Source organism: Dioscorea cayenensis, chromosome 3 (genome assembly GCF_009730915.1).
Source record: "Dioscorea cayenensis subsp. rotundata cultivar TDr96_F1 chromosome 3, TDr96_F1_v2_PseudoChromosome.rev07_lg8_w22 25.fasta, whole genome shotgun sequence".
NCBI classification, from domain to species: Eukaryota; Viridiplantae; Streptophyta; class Magnoliopsida; order Dioscoreales; family Dioscoreaceae; genus Dioscorea; species Dioscorea cayenensis.
In genome coordinates, this window is record NC_052473.1 from 16,959,461 (window position 1) to 16,983,876 (window position 24,416).

Below are 24,416 nucleotides of genomic sequence, written 5' to 3' on the forward strand. Positions count from 1 at the left end.
GAATTCATTCAGTCTCTGTAATTTTGAACTTTTACAGTTAAAAATATATTTAGCACTTTTATCTTGACATTATGTGTGAGAGCAGCAGGAGAACATCACTTAATTCCACAATTAATAATTCACTTCATACTTTGAACATAAGTATCTGTGACTTCAATAATTCACTTCATACTTTGAATTAAGTGTCACTTTTGCTCTATATATGGAGTTCCAATCAAGAACTCATATTATTTTGACATGATTAACAATCAACAGGTGAACATGACTTTATTAAAATATTCAATAATTAATTTTTTAAAGGAGGGAAATAATATGAAAGATTAACTCACACAAGTTTTGGTGGACATGGGCTGGGTCTGGTTTGGGTTGGACTAGACTTAAAAATACAACCCATATATTCGGATTGGGCTGGGTTATGTTCGGGCCAAATTATTTTCATCCAAATCCAGCCCATTTGATTTTCATTAGGCCCAAGTCCAGCCCAACCTAATCTAAAAAATAAATAATATTTTATAAAATAATTAAAATAACTAAATAAAACAATTACTACAACCTCAAATTTTGCCAAAAAAAAATTAAAAAAAATACACAGATATTATAAATGGTTCAAATAATTTTTTTTTAAAAAAAATACACCACAATTAAAAAAATGCACACATCCCGATACGTTTATATATTAAAAAAACAAAAAACAAAAAAACAAAGGATATAAAGCTAGCTAATATTTGACTATTTCCAAACATATTATATATATTATAAATAATATATTATATATTATTTATTTATTCGGGGCGGGTCGGGTTGGGTCTGATTAAAATTCATCTGATCCAAACCGAGATCGAAGTTCAATCAAGCCTACACATTTGAGGCCAACCCGGATTTTTGGGCCTACTTTCTAAGCCTAGATCTTATATTTTTCAGTTGGGATTAACCCAAGATGGTATTTCCGAATAGTAAATTTGAAGTACCAAAACCAAAGAGCAAAACTTAAAATTGAACATTGTTGCACTTACAAATTGCATTACTAACATCATGCATTTAGTTAATATTCATACATTTTTTTCTAGTCTTTATGATTATTTCCCCTTCTTTTTGTACAAACTACTTTTTTTTAGTTGTTTTGATGGTAGGAAGCTGGAGATGACTGAGGAGACTGTGAATCAGCCTTTCTGATAATACACAACCTGTCTGTGGTCTGCGAGAAGTACATGTGGTCTGTAAAGTGATCTGGGGCCCAACTTCCATCTTTAGGCTATAAAAAGGACCAGAAAAAGGGTTTTAGGGCAAGAAAGACAGGGAGCAAGTTGCTGGCGGCTGGAAAAAGAAGGAAAGGAAGTTCTGAAGGCTGGAAAGAAGCTGAAGAAGAAGAGAAGGGCTAGGAGACTGAAGATCGGATCCTTATAGCCATTATAGGGAGTCTTCTATGCCCTGTTGTGCTGTGTGTGGCATACTCTTATTCTTCCTATTTTCACTTTGTAATTGAGACAATGTGTGTGTAGAACTCTTCTTAGGTTTGGGATTAACCCAAGATGGTATTTGTTTGATGTGTTGATACATTTTGTATGGATCTTTTATGCTTAAAGGTAAATTTCTTGAGTTGATTTCTGATTTGAGTACACAGCTTGTAACTATGAAAGCATTACTTGCCTACCTTAGAGATCTAGGTTAACTGAAGGGATAACCTGGGTCTTGGAACCTCTTTAAATCACCCTGAATTTAATTCTTGAGGGTTTGTCTTTTAATTACTGCTCTTATTAGGGTTTGGAGAAGGGTTTATCTACTATGAAAGTAGGAGGTAGCCTTAATCAAGACTAACTTGTTATCTCTTGAAAGAGAGTGACGAGTAGCTTAGGATTATTGCCCTTCAAGAGATCTGCCCAAATCCAGTTTAGATCCAACACATCATTCAATTACACTTTGTGGTGAGTTCCCAAACTTAAGTTCATCTAAACTTGAATCATAATCCACAGCCGTGTATTTCTGCGGTCTTGATTGTGTTTTATTTTCTGCTAAATGTTGTTCCTACTTTCTACATTTTAATTGTCTAGATAATTCATTGTTGCAATAGATTGGTAATCATATTTGGTCCTAGTGGGATTGATACTTTATTACTACTTGGAAAAACCGTGCCCTTGCGGTTGCTCAATAAACGTTATGTAAGAATAGTAAAGTTGAAGTTATCTAGCTATTGGAGTTAAAAGTAATTTTTGAAAAAGGGACTTCCAAGGAATTTGAAAAAATCAAAGGTCTTTTTGGTCTAATAGTAAAGTTGTTTGGACATTTTGAGCAATTCCTATTATGTTTATCTTATTTTTTTTAATTTACTAATATAGAAGAACAAACTTGAAGATGTAGCTTTTTAGTTAAAACAAATTATTATAACTTGTATATCATTGTAATTGCATATTATTAATATTATTATTCTTAAGATATTTTATGTTAAATTTCATAGTTTTACTGGTACAAACAACATGTCACATATTTAACACAATATGTATAATATATATAAATATATGATTTTTTTTCCTTTATTTGATGCTCTATAATTTTTAGTTCATCCTTTATATATAATTTTAAAATAATTAAAAATATCATCGAGCATGCTTAAGGTTTATTGGGTCATTTAAGCAAAGTGATTATTAGTTTAAATTTTTACATATAAAAAAAAAGGATCAATTTTTATACCGCTCTCATTAGTCATTATCCCTGCATATTAAAGACAAATTACACCAAATGGGCTGGGCCGTGTTGTTACCAAATGATTTGTTGCAAAATGGACAAAAGAAGGTTATGTTCCTCCGCGGGACATCAGACCGCGAACTGTGTGGTCAGTGTGGTGAGCTTTCCCGGATATATAGATTACAAAGCAAGGGCTCGGGATTTGCGTTCTTATTTTTGATGTTATCTTCTCCCTTTTTCCATCATCTCGAGTAGTTGATTTGGTTGAGAAGGGTAAGATCCAAGCCCTACTTGCATTTTTCTGTTTTTTTGTTGAGTTGAGACACTGTTTCTGAGCTGAAAGATGGATTTTTTTTTTTAATGTTTATGGTGATTGAAGTAGTGTGAATCACTAACTTTGTCGTTTTAGTTGATGTGTGGTTTTGAGCACAATGTTTGGTAGTGCCTTCAGCAATTGCTAACTTTGGAAATTAATGTGATTTTTGATGCTGTTGTTAGTGAATTTGTGCGTTTTGACCTTATTGTTTCTTTGTTGAACTGGTTCTGACTGAAAAGGAAGCGATAACTGTTTCTGGTTTGGTTGCATTGTAATTGTAAAACTGAGACAGTCTAGTTTGTCAGTTAGTTTTGGGCATCAATTGTTTTGTCAACTTGTTGCTGCATTGAGGGTTGTAAGAAATTGGTTCATCTGTGTGTACAAAAAGAATTGAATTGAGAAACTAGTCATATCATATAGTTTGGATAAATTTAGTAGTATGACCTCAGCATCTAGAGAGAGGATGTTCCCTTAAAATAAAATTTCTGGGCTCATTCGTGAAACATCTATCTAAAATTTTTATGTGAAGTGAAATCAAGAATATTATCTGTGATGCAAAGAATGTGATCTATGCTGCTGATATTGCAGCTTGTGATGGGCTTAAGGTTAACTGGTAATTCTCAGCTTGATTTGAATATAAGAGGATTTCAAGTTTATATGCAATATCAGGCCAATGCATATCCTATGCCCAGAATACCCCTTTATATGTTTCTCTATTTTCATATATATATAAATGATAAAAGAATACTGCCTTTGGGCTATAGGACATGTCATCCCATTTTCTCCACAGGTTCTCACTCAAGCCAGAAGTTGTCATCCTGACCTTTTTACTTTTGAGTTTACATCTGCCTTTATCCTAGCTATTGATCATTGCTAGGTCAGTGTGCCATGTGCCCTCCTGTCCCAAGTTTTTTCTTTTCTTTCTTTTTGGTGAGATTAGTGCTGGTTGGAGGACTTGTATGGAATCAACTGCCAATAACCCAATTATCGATAAAACAATATGGTTTAATCTGATGACTGAATTCAAAGTTTATGTAAGGATGAAGTTCAATTTAGAAAAGGTCTCTATTGCTTTTTGGCTAGTAACTTAAAACCTGGATGGACAAATTTGTCTGAATTCTTTGGATTACAGGGATTATATCTGATAATGGTTTAGTTGAATTATATGTTATTAAGCATACTTTTGACCATATTGTTTCAATGGTGTTCACTGATTACAACTGCAAGTCAAAAATTTTGTATGTGCAAGTATTGGTTGTTTGGAGACCTTCTGCTATTTAGTTTTCAAACTCATCAAGAGTGTTAGATTTTCAAGAGAACTGGACTATGTTGGTTATAAAAATTAGATTATAATTGGTTTGTTTAAAAACATGTATAAGCAGTGGTGTTCTTTATTCTACTACAGTTATTCAAAATGGGATTTGCTCAGATTGTTCATTCATTTTTAAATTGCTTTATTGTAGTGATCTTATTGGGATTTTTTTTTCAGTTCCCAGAAATCTATTTATTGTGTTGTACTCTTGTGTAATTTATATGCAAGTTTTCCTGTTTACCACCCACTTTTAAGCGATGCCAAGCAGAGAAGTTTGGTTGACTGTAATTTTGTTGCTACTATTCAAAGTTTCAAACCTAATGTTAGTGAGAGATTAAGATTTTTATGTTGTGGCATCAAAACTTCCTTGAATACAGTTTTTTTTTCCTAATTCTTTGTGCTTTGCTGCAGGGTGCACTATCTTCTGGTTGGAAATTTTTGTGTCCTGCCTGTGTGGACTAAATTTCATTAAGAAATTACACATTGTTTTGGGCATCTCTTAATTTCTTATGATGTGTTAGTAAAAAGATGGGATCTTTGCAAGTTTCTGTTGCCTCAGAATTTCATGACAGAAAAAGATTTGATGCTTTGGGAAATGCTGATGTGTTAGCAGCTGAGTGGATTGTTTGTAATTCATGGGTGAGTGGCAAGAAGCTGCTGATCAGCAGAAGCCATTCCTATGGTGGTTTCTTGGATGATAAATCCTTGAAAAGAAAAGTTAATATTCCATTTTCTTTTGTGTCCGGGCGTTTCAGATGCAGTCTTATTGACCACAATAGATTTGAAAAATTCATAGTTTCTGGACCGGGTGGAGTTCATGGTAGTAAATCAGTGACTGAATTAGTTGAGGAGCCCCAGTTAGCTGATCATGTGAATTTGTTGGGTCCCAGCTTAACTTTGAAGAATCCAATCCTTAAATCTGCAGATATCAAAACTAAAGCTACCATGAACAATGGTGGAAAGGCGCAGAGGAGAAATATATGGCATCGTATCATTGGCATGAAAAAGGCTGAGACAAAAAAATTGCCAAGTCCTGTTTCATTGACAAATGAGCAGCCAAGCAATATTGCAGAAGAAGATTGTAAATTAGATGCTGTTCTATCTGCTATTGGGCCTGAATCTACGACAAATGATTGCATGCGTGTTCTAAAACTGCTAGAAAAGAGAAGTGATGAAATGTTGATAAACTTCATCAAATGGATGAGGACAAATGGGAAGTTGAAGCAAAATATGCCAGCTTATAATTTTGCCATCCGAGTTTTAGCTAGGAAAGAGGACTGGGATACGGCTAACATGCTAATTCAAGAGATGGTTTCTGATTCAGATTGTCAGCTAAACTCTCAAGTATTTAGCCCTTTAATACAAATATGTGCTAAAAGGGGGCTTGTTGATTGGGGAGCAAAGTGGTTCCACATGATGTTAGAAAAAGAGGTGAGACCCAACACTGCCACCATTGGTATGCTTATGGGCCTTTACCAGAGAAAGGGCAAACTTTCAGAAGCCGAGTTTACTTTCAGCCACATGAGGGCCTGCAGAATTCACTGTGTCACTGCCTACTCATCAATGATCACGATTTACACACGCCTAGGTATGTATGACAAGTCTGAGGAAATTATCCACTTTATGGGTGAAGATGAAGTTGTTCCAGATTTGGAGAATTGGTTAGTTCATCTTAATACCTACAGTCAGCAAGGTAAACTGAAGGAGGCTGAATCTGTGTTGACATTGATGCAAGAAGCTGGATACTCCCCCAATATTGTTGCGTACAATATCTTGATCACAGGGTATGGGAAGCAAGCTGATGTCAAGGCTGCAGAACTTGTATTTCAGAGGCTCCAACGCATAGGCTTGGAGCCTGATGAAACAACATATAGGTCCATGATTGAAGGTTTCGGTAGAGCTGACTATTATAAAGAGGCTATGCAATATTACGTGGAACTCAAGAGATCGGGATTTAGACCTAACTCTTCAAACTTCTACACGATGGTCAACATGCATGCCAGGCATGGGGATGACAGGGATATTGTTCAAACACTAAAAGATATGAGGGCGGCTGGCTGCCAATACTCGTCCATGTTGAGTAGCCTTCTGCAGGCATATGAGAGGGTTGGCAGATTAGATAAAGTTCGTCAAATTTTAAAAGCTTCTTTTTATGATGAAATTTTAGTGGATCAGACTTCAACTTCCATATTAGTCATGTCCTATGTACAAAATTCCCTCTTGGATGATGCTTTCCAAACTTTGCAGGAAAAAAGGTGGAAAGATTCAAATTATGAAGACAGCTTGTACCATTTGCTAATATGTTCTTGCAAGGAGGCCAGTCGTTATGAGGATGCTATTAGGATTTATAATAAGATGCCTCAGTCTGACGTTTACCCAAATCTGCACATCACATCTTCAATGATTGATGTATTCAGTATCCTGAACAGATTCACTGAAGCAGAGGATCTTTACTTGAAGTTGAAAGCATCAGGGGTCATTTTTGATGTTATTGCTTACAGTATAGTGGTGAGAATGTATATTAAAGCAGAGTCTTTGAAGGATGCCTGTTTAGTTTTGGACACGTTGGAAAACCAGAAAGATATTGTTCCAGACAAATTTCTTTTTATGGATATGCTTCGGCTTTATCAGCAGTGTGTGGGATGCTAGAAAAATTGGCAAATGCCTACTACTTGATGCTGAGATGTGGAGTTACATGGGATGAGGCAATGTATAACTGTGTGATAAATTGCTGTGGCCGAGCCTTGCCTGTGGACGAGCTCTCAAGGCTTTTCAATGAGATGATTCATTGTGGATATGCTGCTAACACGATAACTTTCAATGTGATGCTGGATATCTATGGTAAAGCAGGGTTCCTTATCAAGGCCAGGAAAGTATTCTGGATGGTTCACAAACGGCATTTAGCTGATATTATTTCTTACAATACCATCATATCGGTCCATGGCAAAAACAAGGATTTTAAGCTGATGAGATATTTTGTACAAAGAATGAGAGATGCTGGTTATTCTGTCTCCCTTGAAGCATACAATTCTATGTTGGATGCATATGGAAAAGAAGGTCTGCTTGATAAGTTCAATGAAGTGCTGCGGGAGATGAAACAGACCAGTTGTACTTCCAATCACTATACATACAACATTTTGATTAATATATACGGAAAGAAGGGTTGGATTGAGGAAGTTGCTGATGTGCTCAGTGAGCTGAAGCAACGTGGATTAGAACCTGATTTGTACAGCTACAACAGTTTGATCAAGGCTTATGGAATTGCCGGAATGGTTGAAGAGGCTGTCAATGTGGTACGGGAAATGCGAACCAAAGGAATTGATCCTGATCGTGTGACTTACTCTAATCTTGTGGTCGCTCTCCAACAAAATGAAAATTTTCTAGAAGCTGTCAAGTGGTCACTTTGGATGAAGCAAATTGGAATGTCAAAGTAGAAAACTTGCAACCATTTATGTGTCATCATATGGTGAATCTTAGAATACTTCAGGGGTATCTGGACTACTTCACAACAGTGAGGTCACTTGGTACTCTAGACAAGTAAATATATTTTCATCCTTAATCAATTTCTATATGTTTTTGTGTATTTCATATAATTCTGGTATTCTGATTTAAAATATCCAATAGTTTTGCAGTACATTTATATTTTGGAAATTTTATAAAGCAAAAGAATACTATTAATGTTGTTGCAGTAGCTCTTGAAGCCAGGGTTTTCACTACAGAATGGCTGGTATTAGTTAGAAGGGTATCCGTGTTTGTGTTTCCTGGATATATACCCCCATGAAACTTCATAATTGCATTTGTAACCCTATAACATTTATAATCAAGCCTATACCAGTGAGCGTTAATCTTGGAATTTGTGACCTTGTAGAGACTAGGGAGGTACCTTAAGCAAAAAGAAAAATTGCTTTTACTAGGGAGGTACCTTAAGCAAATCAAGGTTTCTTTCATACTGATGTAGACATTAATATTTTTAGGGCCATAACTAATTATAATATTCATATCTTACTACCTCTACTCTACTTCAATTTTTTGCACAACCAACTATTTCATCTGGTTATATAGAATATCATTATATTCACTGTTTCATGCTTCCATTGATTGCCAGGGAAAAACCTCAACGTTAGTAATATTGTTTGCTTTATTTTTCTCTTAATTTTCAACAATCTATTTCATTGTGAATCCATAAAATAGTAATGTTCTCTGGATCATTTTGATTAAATTGGAAATTGTAACACATATTGCAGAGTTCATTGATTGATTAATTAAGCTTAGTTGTCATCAGTGTTGTCTATTTGGTTTTCTGTAGCATACTACTGCATCTATTTATGAGGGTTTTTAGTAAAGATCATTTTTAAAGATTATCCTTTTTGTAGCCATTCTCCATAACTCTTAAAATGGTGACTTGATCTTCTCTTCTTCTTCATGATTGATTTTTTCATATTTTTTTGGAAATAAGAAAGGTGTAATTAGATCTTGAATTGAATAAATGCCATCTAATTTTGCACATCAAAGACCTTAATTTTTATTTTTATTGAAATCTAATTAGTGTCAAAGAAAGCTTAATAATTACTCGTGGATGACAGTCTGTTAGGTTTGCAATTTTTTCTTGGAATTTCATATTTTGAACAATTCCCCTGATGATTTTAATATTTGCATGCCTTTGTTTGGTTAAAATTAAATTTACAACACTAGAAAATGTTGAAATTGCAAATATACTTGTTTGTGTACCCTAGTGCGGCAGTGCTATGAGCTTTAAGCTATTTCAAATAGGACCCTAAAAGTATGTTTAGGCTTCATGTGCTAAAAATATAAATTAGGAAGGGTCCTGTGGACTAGGTGACAATCATATTTCTCATATTGTTTGGAATCAGGTATTTATATCATATTGAATTTTCAAATGTTTGAATTCATGATCTTCAATTGAATCAAAAGGGTTATATATTGAATTTGTAGATGTTTGAGATTAAAATCTCCTTGAATATGCAGATTGAACCTTTCAGTTTTTTGGCCATTTAAAATGATCCAATTTGATGTATCAGTGCCATCTTATATTGAGTATTAAAGATTAGGTCGGAGAATTGGTAAAACTTTTAAGTATGACTTCTCATTATCTCCTTTTGCATGTGCACTTGTTGAAAAAATTGTCATTATATGTATACCTTGAGTTAATGTCTTTTATTATTCAATATTATTTATTTTTGGTGGTATTGTAATTTTTGTTATTTATTTCGGTAGAATTGATCTAAATCACTCATGTAGATTACATGAAAATATATTTAAAAACATAAGTAGGAACATAGAATAAAATAAAAAAATAAAAAAATTAGTAAATTAAAATGAAAAATTCATCCTAGTATGTCAAGAAAACAAAGTTTGTGGCATTTAAATTTTGTCATATCAACATTTTTTTAAATAGAATTAGTGATGTTGTGGTAGTTGATCTTGCACAATGTGAAATGTGGTTATTTGTAGGAGAGGTTAGCATATCTTTTTTCTTAAAGAGATTAGAATAACAATTTATATTAATTCTTTATTTAGATTTATTTCATTTTATTTTGTATATCAATGAAGTCCAAATTTCTTTTATAAGCATTATGTTGTTCACATGAATTTTGAATTTGGGTTGTTTGGATTAGGTATCAGGGAATCATAGAAGTATAGTTTTTGAATTTCTCATTTTTTTGAAAGTAATATTTGTTTTAAAAGTATTTCTTTGTAGATACGTGATCCCACGGAATATTTTGAAAATCCGGTAAAAAAATTATATTTTGAAATAACTTTTAAATTATAATTATTTTATTTTCATGTAGGGTTTTAACTAAAATATCATTAATCGGTGAGTCTCATCTTTTCTTTCAAACCCTAATTCCCAAATCCCACCGCCGCCGCCAATACTGAAGTTGCTCAAACGTCTTTCATCAATAGGGCATCTCTACCTGTAATTAACACAGGTGGACAGGTAGAGAATATCTAGGGTGTGAGGCAACTCCCGAACTCAGCAAGTAAGTCCCCTTTTTTTTTTTTTTTTTTTATTGAAATCCTAATTCTCAAATCCCCCAACTCCAGTGGTCATTCCATCTTTTTGCGAAACCCTAATTACAAATCCCATCATCACCAGCATTTTTTCTCCCTCATATGAAAGATGCAATTTGCTTATTGACCTTATAGGTGAGTCTCTTTCTTTTCATAAAACCCTAGTTCCCAAATCCTACCATCACCGTCACTCCTTTTCCCTCAACTCAAAGATGAATTTACTTTATAGATCTAATATTAGATTGCAGCCTTAATTCTTAGCAATCAGGTATCTTCTATCTTTTTTCTCTCTTGCTTATTTTTTATTTTGGAACCGTGATATGATTCTTGGGAAGTTGTAAGCATATATATCATTGTGGGTAGAGATCACATAAAAGATTTTTTTTTTCAATTAATCAATGTTATTTTTCATGGACTCTGATTCACATAACTGTTTGTTATTCTTGATTTTTTGAAAATATTTTTTCTATCTTTTTAAGATTTCAAAACTCTATTTTTCAATAGTGAATTTGTAATTTTTTTTTATCATCAAAGGTAGTATGTATGGCACAAACATGTAACTATGAAGAATTAAAGTTTCTTTCTCTGTTTTTTTTTTAATTTGAGTAAACAATCATATTAATGCATTTTATCTATTCTATAGGAAAGAATTGATTAATCTATGGTTTGGGACTGAAATTGGATTTGTGTTTTAGAAATTGTTATTTTTTCCTTTTATTAGGCTCAGTGATCAAGAGGTGTGGACAGATTCTGAAGTTGTAATCTGTTTGAAGATAGAAAAAATGACTTCTGAAGGTTCAGATATTATTAGCTATCTGCCATATGAAATCAAAGAACTGATTTTAGAGCGTTTGCCAATAAAAGATGTCGTCAGGACTAGCGTTTTATCCTCCAAGTGGAGATATGTATGGGCTTCAATGCGGAAGTTGGTTTTCGATGATAAGGACTTTATAACTGATGAGGATTTTGATAATATGTTTGCTGAATTTGTTGATCGATTTCTCTTATTACATGATGGTCTGATACAAAAGTTCCATCTCATGATGGAATTTGAATTATCTGAAACTATTGATAGGTGGATTCTTGTGGTATCAAGAAAGAAAGTCCAAAACTTGAAACTTGTTCTATCAGGACCATTGGATGACATGTACAAGACGCACTCTAGTCTTTTTTCTTGTCATGAGTTGAGGCATCTTTGTTTGGAAAATTGCTCCGTTATTCTACCTCGTAACTTCAAAGGTCTTGGCAAGTTAAAGACTCTTAAACTCCATGATATTGACATTTCTGATGATGATTTAATTTATTTGGTCTCAAGCTGCACTCAGTTACAACAACTAGAACTGATTTGGTCGGAGAACGGCAATATTCTTGATATAGAAGGAAAAGAAGGACAAAAGTTAACAATATCTGAGTTTTCGTCAATCTCCATTTCAGCAAATTCTAATCCGATTGATGAAGACATGAACTTAACCATTGGCTCTGCTTGTGTTCCAACTAATTTACTAGCAAGTCAGTTTATTGTGCACATGAAAGTTTGTGATGGTGTGCTCATTATTCCTCAAAATTTCCAAGGCTTGGATAAGTTGGAGACTCTTGACCTTAATAATGTTATGTTATCACCTGACGATCTTGAGAATCTGATTTTGGGCTGCACTCAGTTAAATGAGTTCTCAGCATCTACCGTGTATGGCCCTGATGAGCTCAAGATTCACTCAAACAGCCTCCGATGTCTGAAGATAGAAAATTTCAAACATATCCATTTGGTTGCTCCTTTATTGCATGATGCATCTTTCAACCTACTTTGTTTTGAAGATAATTGTAAGGATGATACAATTTATCGCAAGTTTATAGAGAGGAATTTGGAGCTCTTGGAGGTGAATATATACTGCCGCATTTTCTTTCTTCTTTTTTTTGGGAAAATTTCCATGCCATTGGGCTTATGTTTGTTTTTGTTCTTTGTCATAGGCAATGGAAGATTTATACACAATACTTACTCCGACTTCGACATTTGATCACTTGGTGAATCTGTCTTTAACTGTAAAGTTCGGGGATTTGTTAAGTGAATTTGCACTGTTCTGTTTTGTGGAGAAGCCCAAAGCTATTCAATCTCTTAAAATAAAGGTACATGAAATCTTTCTTGCTTACAAAATTCCCAATTACTTACTAAAACTCTTGTAATCTGTGTATTTTGGCTACAGGCAATCTCATCACGAGAAGATTTGCCAAACATTTGGAGATTTGCAATATTGAGGGATTCAGAAATTATCTTTGATCAACTTCTCATGGTGAGGTTTGATGGTTTTTTGGGTACTGCAAATGAGCTTTCATTTTTAACATACATTCTTGCTGCATCCCCGGTGCTCAAGAAAATGACAATAGTACCAGTGGAAGGACAACTGCAGAAGTCAACCCGAACTTACCGGAAGTTGTTGAAGTCGAAGACATTATCCAGTGAAGCTGCGATCACTTTTGTGTGAGATGAATTAGCAGGTATTTTAGAATCTTTCAAACATTTTACCTTTACTGCAATCAAAAACTATTAATGTTGTTGAGTTTTGGATTAATAGTTCTCTGTGATGTATCTGTTTGTATGTTGTGTAAACTTGTGATATTTCAGCATCTATCGTTACCTATTTGAATCAGACTATTTATATTATTGTTGGCTTTCTTACTCTTTGGATGAAGTGTGAACTTGCAGGTCTTTGCTTACTCATTAATTATTTTTTTTTTATAGATCCCTAATGGGATGACTTCGAAGTTTTCTTTCTGGTTTGTTAGAGATTGTCCAACTTTGTTTTGCATCTGAGAACTGTAGTTCTTGTGATCATCTTCATGTATTATAAATGGATATTAGCTTGAAACTAATTAGGATGTAAATAGATTGAGTTGTCTTTTTAGATTTTTAATATTGCAAAGGGTAATATTTAATAAAGGTCATATAGGGAAAATATTTAATTTACAAAAATATTCTCAATAGAAGAAGTTTGTGGGTATGGTCTAGAAAGTTGAAATGACATTGATTCAGGTCAATGTTACAATACAAGATACATATGGGAGGAGTTTAGATATTCATATATATATATATATATATTTTTGGAGATCACTTGATTTTGTTTCATATACCCTTCTTAATAATTCAATTTGTTCTGCGATCTCAAACTTTTTTTTTTCATTTTAATTGCTTTATCTTTTTATGATGTTTTTAGACTTAATTTTTTTCCCCTCATTTATATAAATTACTTTGTCTTTTTGTGATGTTTTTATACTTAATTTATTTTTCTTATCCATATAAATTGCTTTATCTTTTTATGATGTTTTTTAACTCGTTTTTTTCCTTATCTAATTAAATTCGTTCTTATCTTGTAAGGTTTTACTAATAATTTTTATATATTTTTTTATATAGATACATACCGAATCTAATCCAATGTTGCAGGACACCTATCACGCCTAAGAAAAACAATGTTTTTGTATGTTATCTCTAGGAATTTAGCCTAGATGGGACCTTATATATAAGTAAATTACATAATTATAAAATATATTTTTTTTGTTTTAAAATTTAAAATCTTTCAAGTTGAATTAAAATTTAAAATTTAAAATATTTTAAAATTCTAAAAGAGGCTAAAACCCTCATCCTGAATTCTTTAGATTTGGAATGTATTTGGTTCAACGAGAAAGTGATGAAATCACAAATTCCACGAAACTTCCCCGAGTGAGAAACTTGCATAAATTTTTTTCTCTAATTTGGATGAGGAATAGAAGTGGATTGCCATTATTATCACATTTGATTAATTGAGGGGTTAGATTACTCAAATAATCTTAAAACCAACTTATTATTTCATCAGAAATCAATATTTACAAAATATTTGAGAAAATGTATAGATATACTTCACAAAATGTTATATTTGCATTATGCCAAGAAAATAATATAATTATAAATATACCTTTTTTTTTTCTTTTTTTTTTCATATATCATATATGGGCATTAATAAGTTAGCAACACGACATCTAAAACTGAAATACCTAAAATGCTTATTTGTTGCTTCCATATGTTGAATCACATTACTATTATTTTTTCTTTTTCTTTTATTGAGGAGGTGATTATAAAAGGTGTGAAACTTCAACGTATTTAATAAAATTTGGCTGAAGTATAACAATTTGCAAAAGTTACTTTGATAAAACAAAGTTTAAAATTTTTTCTCTTCCATGAAACACATTTTTAAGACATTTTTTCAATGAGGTCGGAGCCTTCAAAGAAGGTACTCCGATCCATGACCTAGTAACACTGATTCATGTTTAAACATAAAACTAGGAAGGTTAAAGAAAGATGAGTACAAAAAGTTAATAAATATTAAGACTCATACATGTAAAATTAAAGCTAATTTCCACGTGTGCCAACACTTTATTTTTATTTTTTATTTTTTTCCATTGATATAACCTCATGGTGTAATATTAGTGAAACCAAAGAAAAACCTATGGAACTGCTGGTCAAATAAAGATGCTTACAACCTTAAATCAAAAAGCATAAATAAAAAAAAAGAGGACGAAGAACATGGAGGGTGTACAAATGTATAACTTTGGACATTTGGTTGTCATATTTGGTTATCCCCAACTAAAGACATCCAAAATCTTCAAAAATCAAATTCACCATCAATTAACCATCCATAAGAGCGAAGGTCTCATTAGAAGCTAACTTCCAAATTGTCTTATCCATAAGCAAAGATCAAAAGATTAGTACTTTTTGCATGTAGACTTCTACAAAGTCATAGTTGAATATCAAGGTCTATATGTGCATGATTATACTTGGATAATCACAAAGTCTTTTGATTGAAGTTTGTGCTGAGAGTCAAAGCAAACATGTAAATTAGGAAGGTAATCTTGGTCAATACATGTATATGGACAAATATGTTTAGTTAAAGGTTTGGATGTATGTGTGAGTGCGATAAGGATAACCAAATACAGGTAACCCTTGCGGAGACCAGTGATGCCTTTTTACAAAAATTTTGGTTTTGCAGAAACATTTTTTTTTTTTTTGCACACACAAAATTTTTCTGAGGGTTTTAATGAGAAGAAATTATAATTGAATTTATTGGATATCTTTCTTATACGTTCTCTCATTCTTCCTCTTTCGTGGCAAATATTTAAGGTGAGTAATCATCGCACTTTATTTCTATTTTGAATCCATGATATGATGATGTTTATTGGATCATCTTGATTGTATTTTGTGCAAAGTTCATAGATTAATTAACTTTTTCTGTATAAAAAAAAATGTTGTCACCTTGATTTCTATGATTTGTCTTTTTGCTGAACTATCCATTTGTGCAAAGGCTTCTCTTGGCTTTATTAGAGATTTTCAACTGATTTTTGTTTCTGCATATCATAGTTTAGTTCTCTTGATCATCTAATCCAGATATAGGGCAGATAGAAGTATGAGCAAGGTAAACCTCGCCATTGATTTTTATTCAAAATAAAATTTCCATAGTATGCAAACTTGCATGTTAATGTAGAAACTCCTGTTTAATCTCAATCTCGTATATATGATCTTTGTTTTTCTTTTCTAAATCAAATCTTAGCTTATAACCACCTCTTCTTATTGCATTCAAAATGATATATTTTATTTTGATCTTGGAATTGTTTGTCAAAAATTACTTCATTGTTGTTATAACCAGGTCATAATGAGACGAGAAAGCTGAAGTCATGATCTTTTTATGTTGAAGAAAATATCTCCTTCATACAGACATGATCAGCAAACTGCCTATGGAAATCAAACATGTTTTCGAGGAAGTAGAGAGATGTATGGGCATCATAGATGGTTTTCCATACAAAGAAAGTAAGTTCTCTCCTTTCACAGTAATCCTGTAATTTTCTGCCATTTTACTTTTACTTTGGTCATGACAGCGATGTAACCATAGATAGGTGGATCCTGTAATTTTCTGCCATTGTAGCCTATTTTCTTGTCATGAGCTATTGATTCTTTTAATTACTCCATCAAACATTAGAGGTTTCGGCAAATTGAAATTCCTTGCAGTCTGTGAAGATTAATTTCTGAGCATGAACTAAGTTGAGTTCTCTTTGGTTTCGAGTCGCAGTCCATAGGAGGAATTATCACTGCGACCGGATAGCTTTTGCGATCACAAGATTGAAGAAACAAAACTTTGGTGTTTAAGGCTTCTAGGTTCATTTGAACATCTCTATTTGGCAAGTTCTCAGCTGACTAATTTATTTATGGACTTATCTGGTAAAACAGCAAAGTTTCTGACTAATTTTTTTTTTCTTTAAATCTCATGTCATGCTCTTGTGCATCTGCAACTTTCTTCTGGTGAGCTCGCTTTCAACAAGCTCAAGACTCTTGATCTTTTCAATGTAGAGATTTCTTTACTTTAATTTGATGATTGGATCTCTAGATGTCCTTTCTCAAAGCAACTGAAAGAGTGGTTATTGGTATAATGCAATTCTCTACAGAGTTACTCAGAAAACCTTCCATGTTTAAGTATGATCAGATATACTCCGGGACATCTCTAATTGGCATTTCCTAAACTGGAAGTTTGTTTTATTTATGTATTTTATTTTATTTATTTGATAAAAATAACTCATAAGGCATGCTTGGGGATTTTCACTTTGGGATATTCATTATCCTTATTCTCTAGCCACACGCGAAAGATCGATATATGCTGTGAGTCTTATCTCCAGCCCACACGCTGCAGTGATCGCCAGTGATATTCGTTACCCTTTGAACTCAAGAACGCGTTTTTGCTATCCCTTCATTCATGCACATGTTTTTACACACACGAAGCCGAGAAACATCCATGCGGCTACTCTTGGCTTGAAAGATAACTGGAGCACTCTAAAGACGCCTCATACGCTGCATTGACTAAAGATAAAGCAAATTATCCTCAAGCATCCTCACACGTGATGTAATAAAGCTTAACCTAATATCTCCACGTTTCTATGAGTTATTTTTATCAAATAAATAAAATAAATAAATAAAACATACTAGTAATTGGACCAAATGTGAAGCCGAAGGAACCAAAGCAAGGATTGGAGAAGCCAGGTACGCAAACTTTGGTCCCCAACAAAATAAATACAAAAAGAAGCCTTTGCCAAATTAAGGGGACCATTCTTTGTTTTCTATTCCATCTATTATGTCACATTTTTACTGGTAAAGACCACTTATTAGCTACCACACCTTTTACACACTTCTTTATTTTTCCAATAATTTTTTTTTTAACTATAACCAAAATTGATATCTATATCTTTATTTAAATTACGAAGTTGGTTTACAAAAATTTTTATTCTATGATTCTTATTTATATTAGTTAGAAAGAGAAATTTAGTGGTTTTTCTTTATTGCATCTGTATTAGTATTTATATTTAACTCTTTATTTGTTTTGTAATCATAGTAAACTCCATTTTGATTTGTTTATAGATGTTTTTATTAAAAATTAATTAAATTTTTTATGAAATTACTAAATAATCCCTTATATTAATATTTGCAGAGAAGATAAAATACAATATATCAAGAATAATTTTTTTTGCAAAATTATAATTGATTTTTTAATAAAAGGTATTTAAATTAATAAAAACATTTTTGTTTGGTATCCAAGTGAATATAATTTTTATGAAGGTATACAAGTAATTATCTACTTTTACAATGTGGTATGCCAGCAATTTTTTATTATATATATATATATATATATATATATATTAATGAACCATAAACTTCAAATCCTAGTGATAGTTAAGATTTCCAAGTTCATTGCTAAAATAAATAAAAATAATAAAAATAATAAAAAATGTGGTCCTATGACTCTTTTTCTGCTCAATTTATAGTCTCAAAGCCAAAATCCAAGTCCTGGTGAAGAGCTCTGATGAATAGCAACGGGGACAAGGATGAGGAGCGCTCAACCCCTCATCTTTGCCATTCTTGTCTTGATTTCTGTATGGAGAGCCAGAGCTCGTTTTTTTTCTGAGGTTCAAGAGGAGGACAGGGTTGTTGATCTGCCTGGCGAGCCCAATGTGAATTTTGCGCATTATTCTGGGTATGTGACTGTCAACAAGGAGTCTGGGAGGAGTCTCTTCTTTTGGTTCTTTGAGGCCGTTGATAAGCCGGAGGAAAAACCCTTGCTTCTCTGGCTTAATGGAGGTTTGACTGTAGAATTTGATCTTGTTTTTTTCTCTTCATTGCATTTGTGTTGATATTGTTGTGATTTGGTTCTGTGTTTGTTTGTGGTTTTTAGCATAAAGGTTGGATTTTGTTGTGTTTTCTTATTGATTTGGTGTTCCGAGTTTCATTAATTGTTTGTGGTTTTAGATATTGTGAAATGAGTGTAATTTGATGTTCATTGTTTTACAAGAAAGTTGTGATATATTTATCATTAAATTCTACTAAGTATTTGCCTTGATGGCTTGATCAAATTGTAGACCCTTCAAAACAATAATGCTGTGAAACTTTTGTGATCTGTGAGCCAATGTACTAAGAAGATCAACTTAGGACTAGAGTATTTGATCATGTCAGAAACCTCTAAAATATTTTTCATTGACTGGAATTTGGTTATTAATTTTTCATTTTATTTATTTATTTTATTTTGAACATGATGATAGTGCCAACATTTTACCTCAGAAACATTTTACATTGTCTGAAGTGCAAATGATTTTGGGTAGATGGGAAATTGAATTTTCACACTTCTTTTATATAGAAGAGGGTGTATATGAATGTGATGAATGATGTGCTATGACCTTTTTTTTATTTAATTTGGAGGTTTGGTGTTGTAAAATAGGGTTTCTCCTATATTTTTTCACATGCGAGTTGCTATATTTCATTTTAGAGAAAATAAGATGCACAGTTTGAAGTGTGATTTGATTAGTTTTAGTTCTTTGTTATTTTCTTGAAAAAAAAAGATTATTTAATTGCCTTAATGTTGAACTTCAAGAAAGATGATTTTCATCTATTTATATTTTTAGGGAGCTCTGTGGTTTATCGTGTTTCAGCTCTGAAGTGGATCTAAGTCTCTTTGTTTTTAGATTATTTATGTTTCTAATTTGTAGGGCCTGGGTGTTCTTCAATTGGTTACGGGCTGGCTGAGGAGATAGGACCTTTTCATGTGAATGCGGATGGACAAAGCCTCTATTTGAACCCGTACTCCTGGAATCAAGGTACAAACATGACCATATAAGATCCACTCTTGTACTTCTTCAATGCATATGCTAAGAAACTTGATAAGTACTTTGAAATAGTTAAGCACTTACCATGCTTTTCAGAGGATCCTGCAATCTTTTGCTCAGTTTTGCAAAACCAGAAGCTTTAAACATAAATCTTTTGCTTCGCTCTTGTAACATGATTATCTGAGTAACCTTTACAATTGAGATCTTTTGGCTAACATGGTTTTTGTATATGTAAAACTCACTTTGTTTGCTTTACGCATGCAATTTATGTCAGGTAAGAAACAATGTAGAAGAATTTACAATTCTTACACTTGTTGCAGTGGCCAATATCTTGTTTCTCGATTCACCTGCTGGTGTTGGGTTTTCCTACACAAACAATTCTCAAGATATTTTGAACAATGGGGATGAAAGAACGGGTACAGTGTTATTTTTGTTTTGGTGCCTTACTATCTTATTACATCAAAATAAGGTTCACTACTGGATTATATCACAACTTCCCAATATGCAGCCAATGATTCCTTGGTATTTCTGACGAAGTGGTTTAAGCGATATCCTCAATACAAGGGTCGGGATTTTTATATATCTGGAGAGAGTTATGCAGGTCAGTCACACACTAAGTTAACAAGGAATTTGGATGACCCCTTAACGTTTTACATATACTCACTGGCATTAATATTTGTTGGTCTAGGACATTATGTTCCGCAGTTGGCTCAAGTTATTGTCAGATATAATAATGCAACAGGAGATAAATCAATTAACTTAAAAGGATATATGGTACGTTTTCTTATGATGAGTTATTATCTCTCTAAAAACATGATTAACATTAATGTGAGACATACTCTTTAGGTGGGGAATGCTCTAACTGATGATTATCATGATCGTGTTGGACTTTTCCAATTTATGTGGTCTGTTGGATTGATATCAGACCAAACATACAAGAATCTGACTGTCCTCTGTGACTTCCAGTCATTTATCCATCCATCATCAGAATGTGAAAAGATTCTTCAGGTTGCTTATGGAGAATTTGGTAACATAGATCCATATAGCATCTTTACTCCACCCTGCACAGCAAATGCCGCATTCTCAAAGAATAAGCTATTGAAGAGACTCCGGGTAAGTATCTGCAATCTTCAAGCTCAACCCATGTTTCTTTAAATTTTCTAGCGTAGGATTTCAATCACACTCTCAAATGCTTGACTTATGAATAAAAAGATTAATATGCATAACTAATAGAAACATTTGACTGTTTATTGCTTGGTTTTTATGACTAAGGCTTGAGTTCCTATTGCTGAGGCTGCTAATAACTTTGCTAATTTTTTACAGTTACTTGGAAGATTGAACGAAAACTATGACCCCTGTGCTTTGGAACATTCGACTGTTTATTTTAACCTGCCTCACGTTCAGAAAGCAATTCATGTGAATCCAGCATTTGCACCATCCAAATGGGAACCGTGCAGGTAAAATACATGAAGAGTTTTTATCATATATATATATATGTATTATATACTGCATACTTGTGATTGGTGTTGAATTATCATATTTTCAATCAACTTCACTCCACTTCCAACTCATTTTGATGAAAATAGTAATCTTTATGTAGTTACTTCCATCTTTTTGTCCTTATTTCCTATGAACTGAGGGTGGGAAAACTATGTTGACAGTTTGTCTCCAAATTTTTCCTGAAATATTTAAAGAAGAAAACCGCATATTCAAAGCGTGCATTATATAGCAATTTTACAGAAATATTTTCCAAGAAGAAAACTGCATGTCGAAGCATTAGGCATGATATATTGACAGTTTGTCTCCAAGTTTTTCCAATTCCCATTTTGTCTGTACACTTTATGCTTTGTTTTTATAAATAGATGGAGAAGATTTAAGGAAATTGTAATGATCTGCACTTGCTTTCCCTTTTGTCCAGTGCTACTATCAATGAAAATTGGAAGGACTCTCCGAGTTCCATGCTTCCTATTTACCATGAGCTTATAAACCAAGGGCTTCGCATTTGGATCTTCAGGTGACCCTTCGCTCATTTACTTTTATCATATAATCCATGCCAACTAATTTATTGTACTTTCTATTTGCAATTTGTACATTCTCTGCTGATCATGATTATATTTTGTCAGTGGAAATACAGATGCAGTACTTCCAGTTACAGGGACCCGATACAATGTTGAGGCTTTGAAGCTTCCAACTGTGATTCCATGGTATGCTTGGTATGATGACGGACAGGTATATATCATTCATAATTTTCAATAAATATCTTGTGATGAACAGATTTTATAAATCAGAATTGCTATACAATGTTTTAACAGGTCGGTGGATGGACACAAGTGTACGAAGGACTGACATTTGTGATTGTAAGGGGAGCCGGTCATGAGGTTCCACTGCATCGACCAAAACAAGGTCTTCTTCTCTTCAAATCATTTCTGGCAGGTAGTCCAATGCCTACCGTCAAGCAGATCAACAACCCGTAAAGTTCATCGGTTTGAACCTTGTAGTTCATGTTTGTGTTGTTGTTTCGGATGAATAAATTTCTTGATTTTTAAACTTGTGATTTTAATTCAGACCTGTATGTTACGATGCCTGAACTATCGTACTTTATCTAGCATTTTGAAGCTGGGATTAATTGGTTAGCTTCTTAACCTATTCATTTCTGTGACTTCAGCAGCAATATTGTTTGATCATGATTTCAGAGGCATGATTACACTGTCACAGAAATTTAGCATTTGACATAAACACCCCTGCAAAAATCTGAAATTATATTTGTATATATAGCAATTAGCTTTTCAGATGTATGTACATGTATGAATCTGAAAAATTGGGACTGATAGTTAAATATCAAATTGTTATTATTGTTTGTATTTTTACATTTCATTTTAATGCTTAGAATTTTGTTTAGCTATGTTTGTTTGGTGTATCAATATAATAATTATATAGTTGAATATTTTTTTTGAAATATAAATTAATTTTATAGATGATTATAATTTATTTTATTTGTATATGTATATAAATATAACTAAACATAAAGCTTTTGTGGTTTTATTTAAAATATTAAATGTTTAAAATTGTGCAATGAAATCAGGAAAAGTAAAATAATAGCGTAAATGAAATTATTCAATTTCAAATTACATTATTGTTGTTTGGTTTGCTATAATTGAAAATGTTGTATTTTTTTTTTAACTATTTGGTTTGATCTAATAAGTTGAGTGATATGGTCACAATGTCATAGGTGGAAGGTAAGATTATGTCCATCCCTATCCAAATCATCATGTTTTATTTCTATTGTGAAACCATGATATGATAATGTTCTTTGGATCATCTTGATCATATTTTGTGCAGAGTTCATAGATTGATTAATTTACTTTTTCTGTTGAAAATAATGGTTGTCTATTTGATTTCTATTGATCATTTGCTGAACTGCTAGTTGTTGTTCTTTGTAAAAAAGATTTCTTTTTGACTTTTATTAATATGATTATTCTCTTCAGATTATAGTTTAGTTCTCTTGATAATCTAATGCAGATATGTGGCAGATAAAACCAAGAGCAAGGTAAACCTCACGGACGTCACCGTTGATTTTTATTTCACAATAAATTTTCCATAGTATGCATATTTTCATGTCTATGCAGAAACTCCTGTTTAATCTCAACCTCTGATACATGACCTTTGTTTTCTTTTCTAAACCAAATCTTAGCTTATAAGAACCTCTTCTATTTGCTATCAGAATGAAGTATTCAGATCTTGGAATTGTTTGTCAAAAATTACATCACTGTTGTTGTAAGCAGGAGATAATGAGACAAGAGAAAGTTGAAGTCATGATCTTTTTTGGTGAAGAAAATATCTCCTTCATACAGATATGACCAGCAAACTGCTCATGGAAATCAAACATGAATTTTTTTTCGACAACGTGGAGAGACATGGGAGTAAGATCGACTTTTGTGAATTTCTTGATCAAGTCCTTTCCTTACACAATGATCTGGTACTTTGCTGTCGCTTTGCTTTTAATTTTGGTTTTGATGTGATGTAGCAATAGATAGGTGGATCCTTGTGTTATCAAGAAAAAAATCCAAAAGTTTGCTTGAAGAAACAAAACTATGGTGTTCAATCCTTCTAGGCTCATATGAACATTTCTATTTATTTATTGACTTTATCTAGTAAAAAAGGAAAGTTGCTAACTAGTTTTTTTTTTTCTCATGTCATGATCTTGTGTAGAACTTTCTTCTGGTGAGCTCACTGTGTCAAAATTTCAAAAGTTTTGACAAGTTCAAGACTCTTGATATTTTCGATGTAGAGATTTCTTCGCTTGAATTTGATGACTTGAACTCTTGATGTCCTCAATTAAATCAACTGTAAGAGTTGTCACTGGTAAAATACAATTATCTACACATTTACTCAGAAAACTTTCCATGTTTAAGTATATGATCAGATATACTCTTAGACATCATCTTCAATTGTTGACTTTTTTACTGAATGGCAATGAATCAATTGGTATATCACATTATCAAATGAGTTCAATATTGATCAAGGTTCATCGTCAAATTCAAAATAACAATCAGATTCTAAAGATGATTTCGAAAATGTTTCCTACTGTTTTCTTCAATTCTTTATATTCCTTCATTTGTTGAATCTGCATTTGAAAGTAGAAATTTAGAGATGTGATTAGTGATATATATGCAGCCTTTCATTTCTTCAAAATAGCACATGTTGTACAAGAATTTGTTCATGTATCATTTTAGACTAAATTCTACTGGTTTTAATTATATATTTATTTAGTTTTACTGATATATATCCATTGAAAAACAAAAACAAGGTTGTGTACAATCTTCTCCAAATTAACCTGTGGTAATATTTAAACTTCAATTGCTGGAGTTCAAACTTGTATATATCTGAAGGTCCAAAAATCTTTAGAACCAGAAATAG

At 32.7% G+C, this 24,416-nt stretch overlaps 3 protein-coding genes and 1 long non-coding RNA gene across 9 annotated transcripts; all 4 read left to right on the plus strand.

The window, feature by feature from the left end:
- Nucleotides 1-2,874: 2,874 nt before the first annotated feature.
- Nucleotides 2,875-7,778, plus strand: LOC120254036 (pentatricopeptide repeat-containing protein At4g30825, chloroplastic-like). The gene is given in 3 exon segments (XM_039262191.1): nt 2,875-2,952; nt 4,719-6,941; nt 6,944-7,778. Coding segments are annotated over 2 exon segments (2,904 nt in total). The 5' UTR covers nt 2,875-2,952; nt 4,719-4,835; the 3' UTR covers nt 7,742-7,778.
- On the plus strand, nt 7,741-16,988 carry LOC120254042 (putative FBD-associated F-box protein At5g56690). Of its 6 annotated transcripts, XM_039262214.1 has the most exons (8): nt 7,741-7,844; nt 11,062-12,214; nt 12,306-12,461; nt 12,539-12,625; nt 12,707-12,830; nt 16,007-16,167; nt 16,427-16,700; nt 16,800-16,988. In XM_039262214.1, exons 1-5 carry the CDS (start codon nt 7,759-7,761, stop codon nt 12,815-12,817), a joined length of 1,593 nt encoding a protein of 530 aa, XP_039118148.1. In that variant the 5' UTR covers nt 7,741-7,758; the 3' UTR covers nt 12,818-12,830; nt 16,007-16,167; nt 16,427-16,700; nt 16,800-16,988. The 6 variants fall into 6 exon arrangements, with proteins under 6 accessions (XP_039118148.1, XP_039118131.1, XP_039118134.1 ...); XM_039262197.1 differs by having other exon boundaries at nt 12,539-12,830; XM_039262200.1 differs by having other exon boundaries at nt 12,539-12,830; nt 16,427-16,656; nt 16,742-16,988.
- Nucleotides 16,989-17,250: 262 nt separating this feature from the next.
- LOC120253365 (serine carboxypeptidase II-2-like) lies at nt 17,251-22,145 on the plus strand. Its single transcript, XM_039261703.1, has 11 exons — nt 17,251-17,388; nt 18,168-18,480; nt 19,383-19,490; nt 19,820-19,915; nt 20,008-20,100; nt 20,188-20,273; nt 20,346-20,612; nt 20,823-20,956; nt 21,418-21,513; nt 21,623-21,728; nt 21,812-22,145. Exons 2-11 carry the CDS (start codon nt 18,228-18,230, stop codon nt 21,971-21,973), a joined length of 1,401 nt encoding a protein of 466 aa, XP_039117637.1. The 5' UTR covers nt 17,251-17,388; nt 18,168-18,227; the 3' UTR covers nt 21,974-22,145.
- A 465-nt stretch (nt 22,146-22,610) lies between these two features.
- Nucleotides 22,611-23,940, plus strand: LOC120284090. Its single transcript, XR_005543411.1, has 2 exons — nt 22,611-23,475; nt 23,709-23,940. It is a non-coding gene; the product is annotated as an uncharacterized LOC120284090 (long non-coding RNA).
- Nucleotides 23,941-24,416: the final 476 nt, after the last annotated feature.

Excerpts from the sequence above, each read along its gene's own strand:
- LOC120253365 (XM_039261703.1), top strand. The coding sequence starts at position 18,228 with ATGAGGAGCGCTCAACCCCTCATCTTTGCCATTCTTGTCTTGATTTCT. Across the intron at positions 19,916-20,007 it reads CAATGGGGATGAAAGAACGG|CCAATGATTCCTTGGTATTT; the intron begins GTACAGTGTTAT and ends CCCAATATGCAG. Across the intron at positions 20,101-20,187 it reads ATCTGGAGAGAGTTATGCAG|GACATTATGTTCCGCAGTTG; the intron begins GTCAGTCACACA and ends TTGTTGGTCTAG.
- LOC120254042 (XM_039262197.1), top strand. The coding sequence starts at position 7,759 with ATGTGTCATCATATGGTGAATCTTAGAATACTTCAGGGGTATCTGGAC. Across the intron at positions 12,215-12,305 it reads GGAATTTGGAGCTCTTGGAG|GCAATGGAAGATTTATACAC; the intron begins GTGAATATATAC and ends TCTTTGTCATAG. Across the intron at positions 12,462-12,538 it reads TTCAATCTCTTAAAATAAAG|GCAATCTCATCACGAGAAGA; the intron begins GTACATGAAATC and ends TTTTGGCTACAG.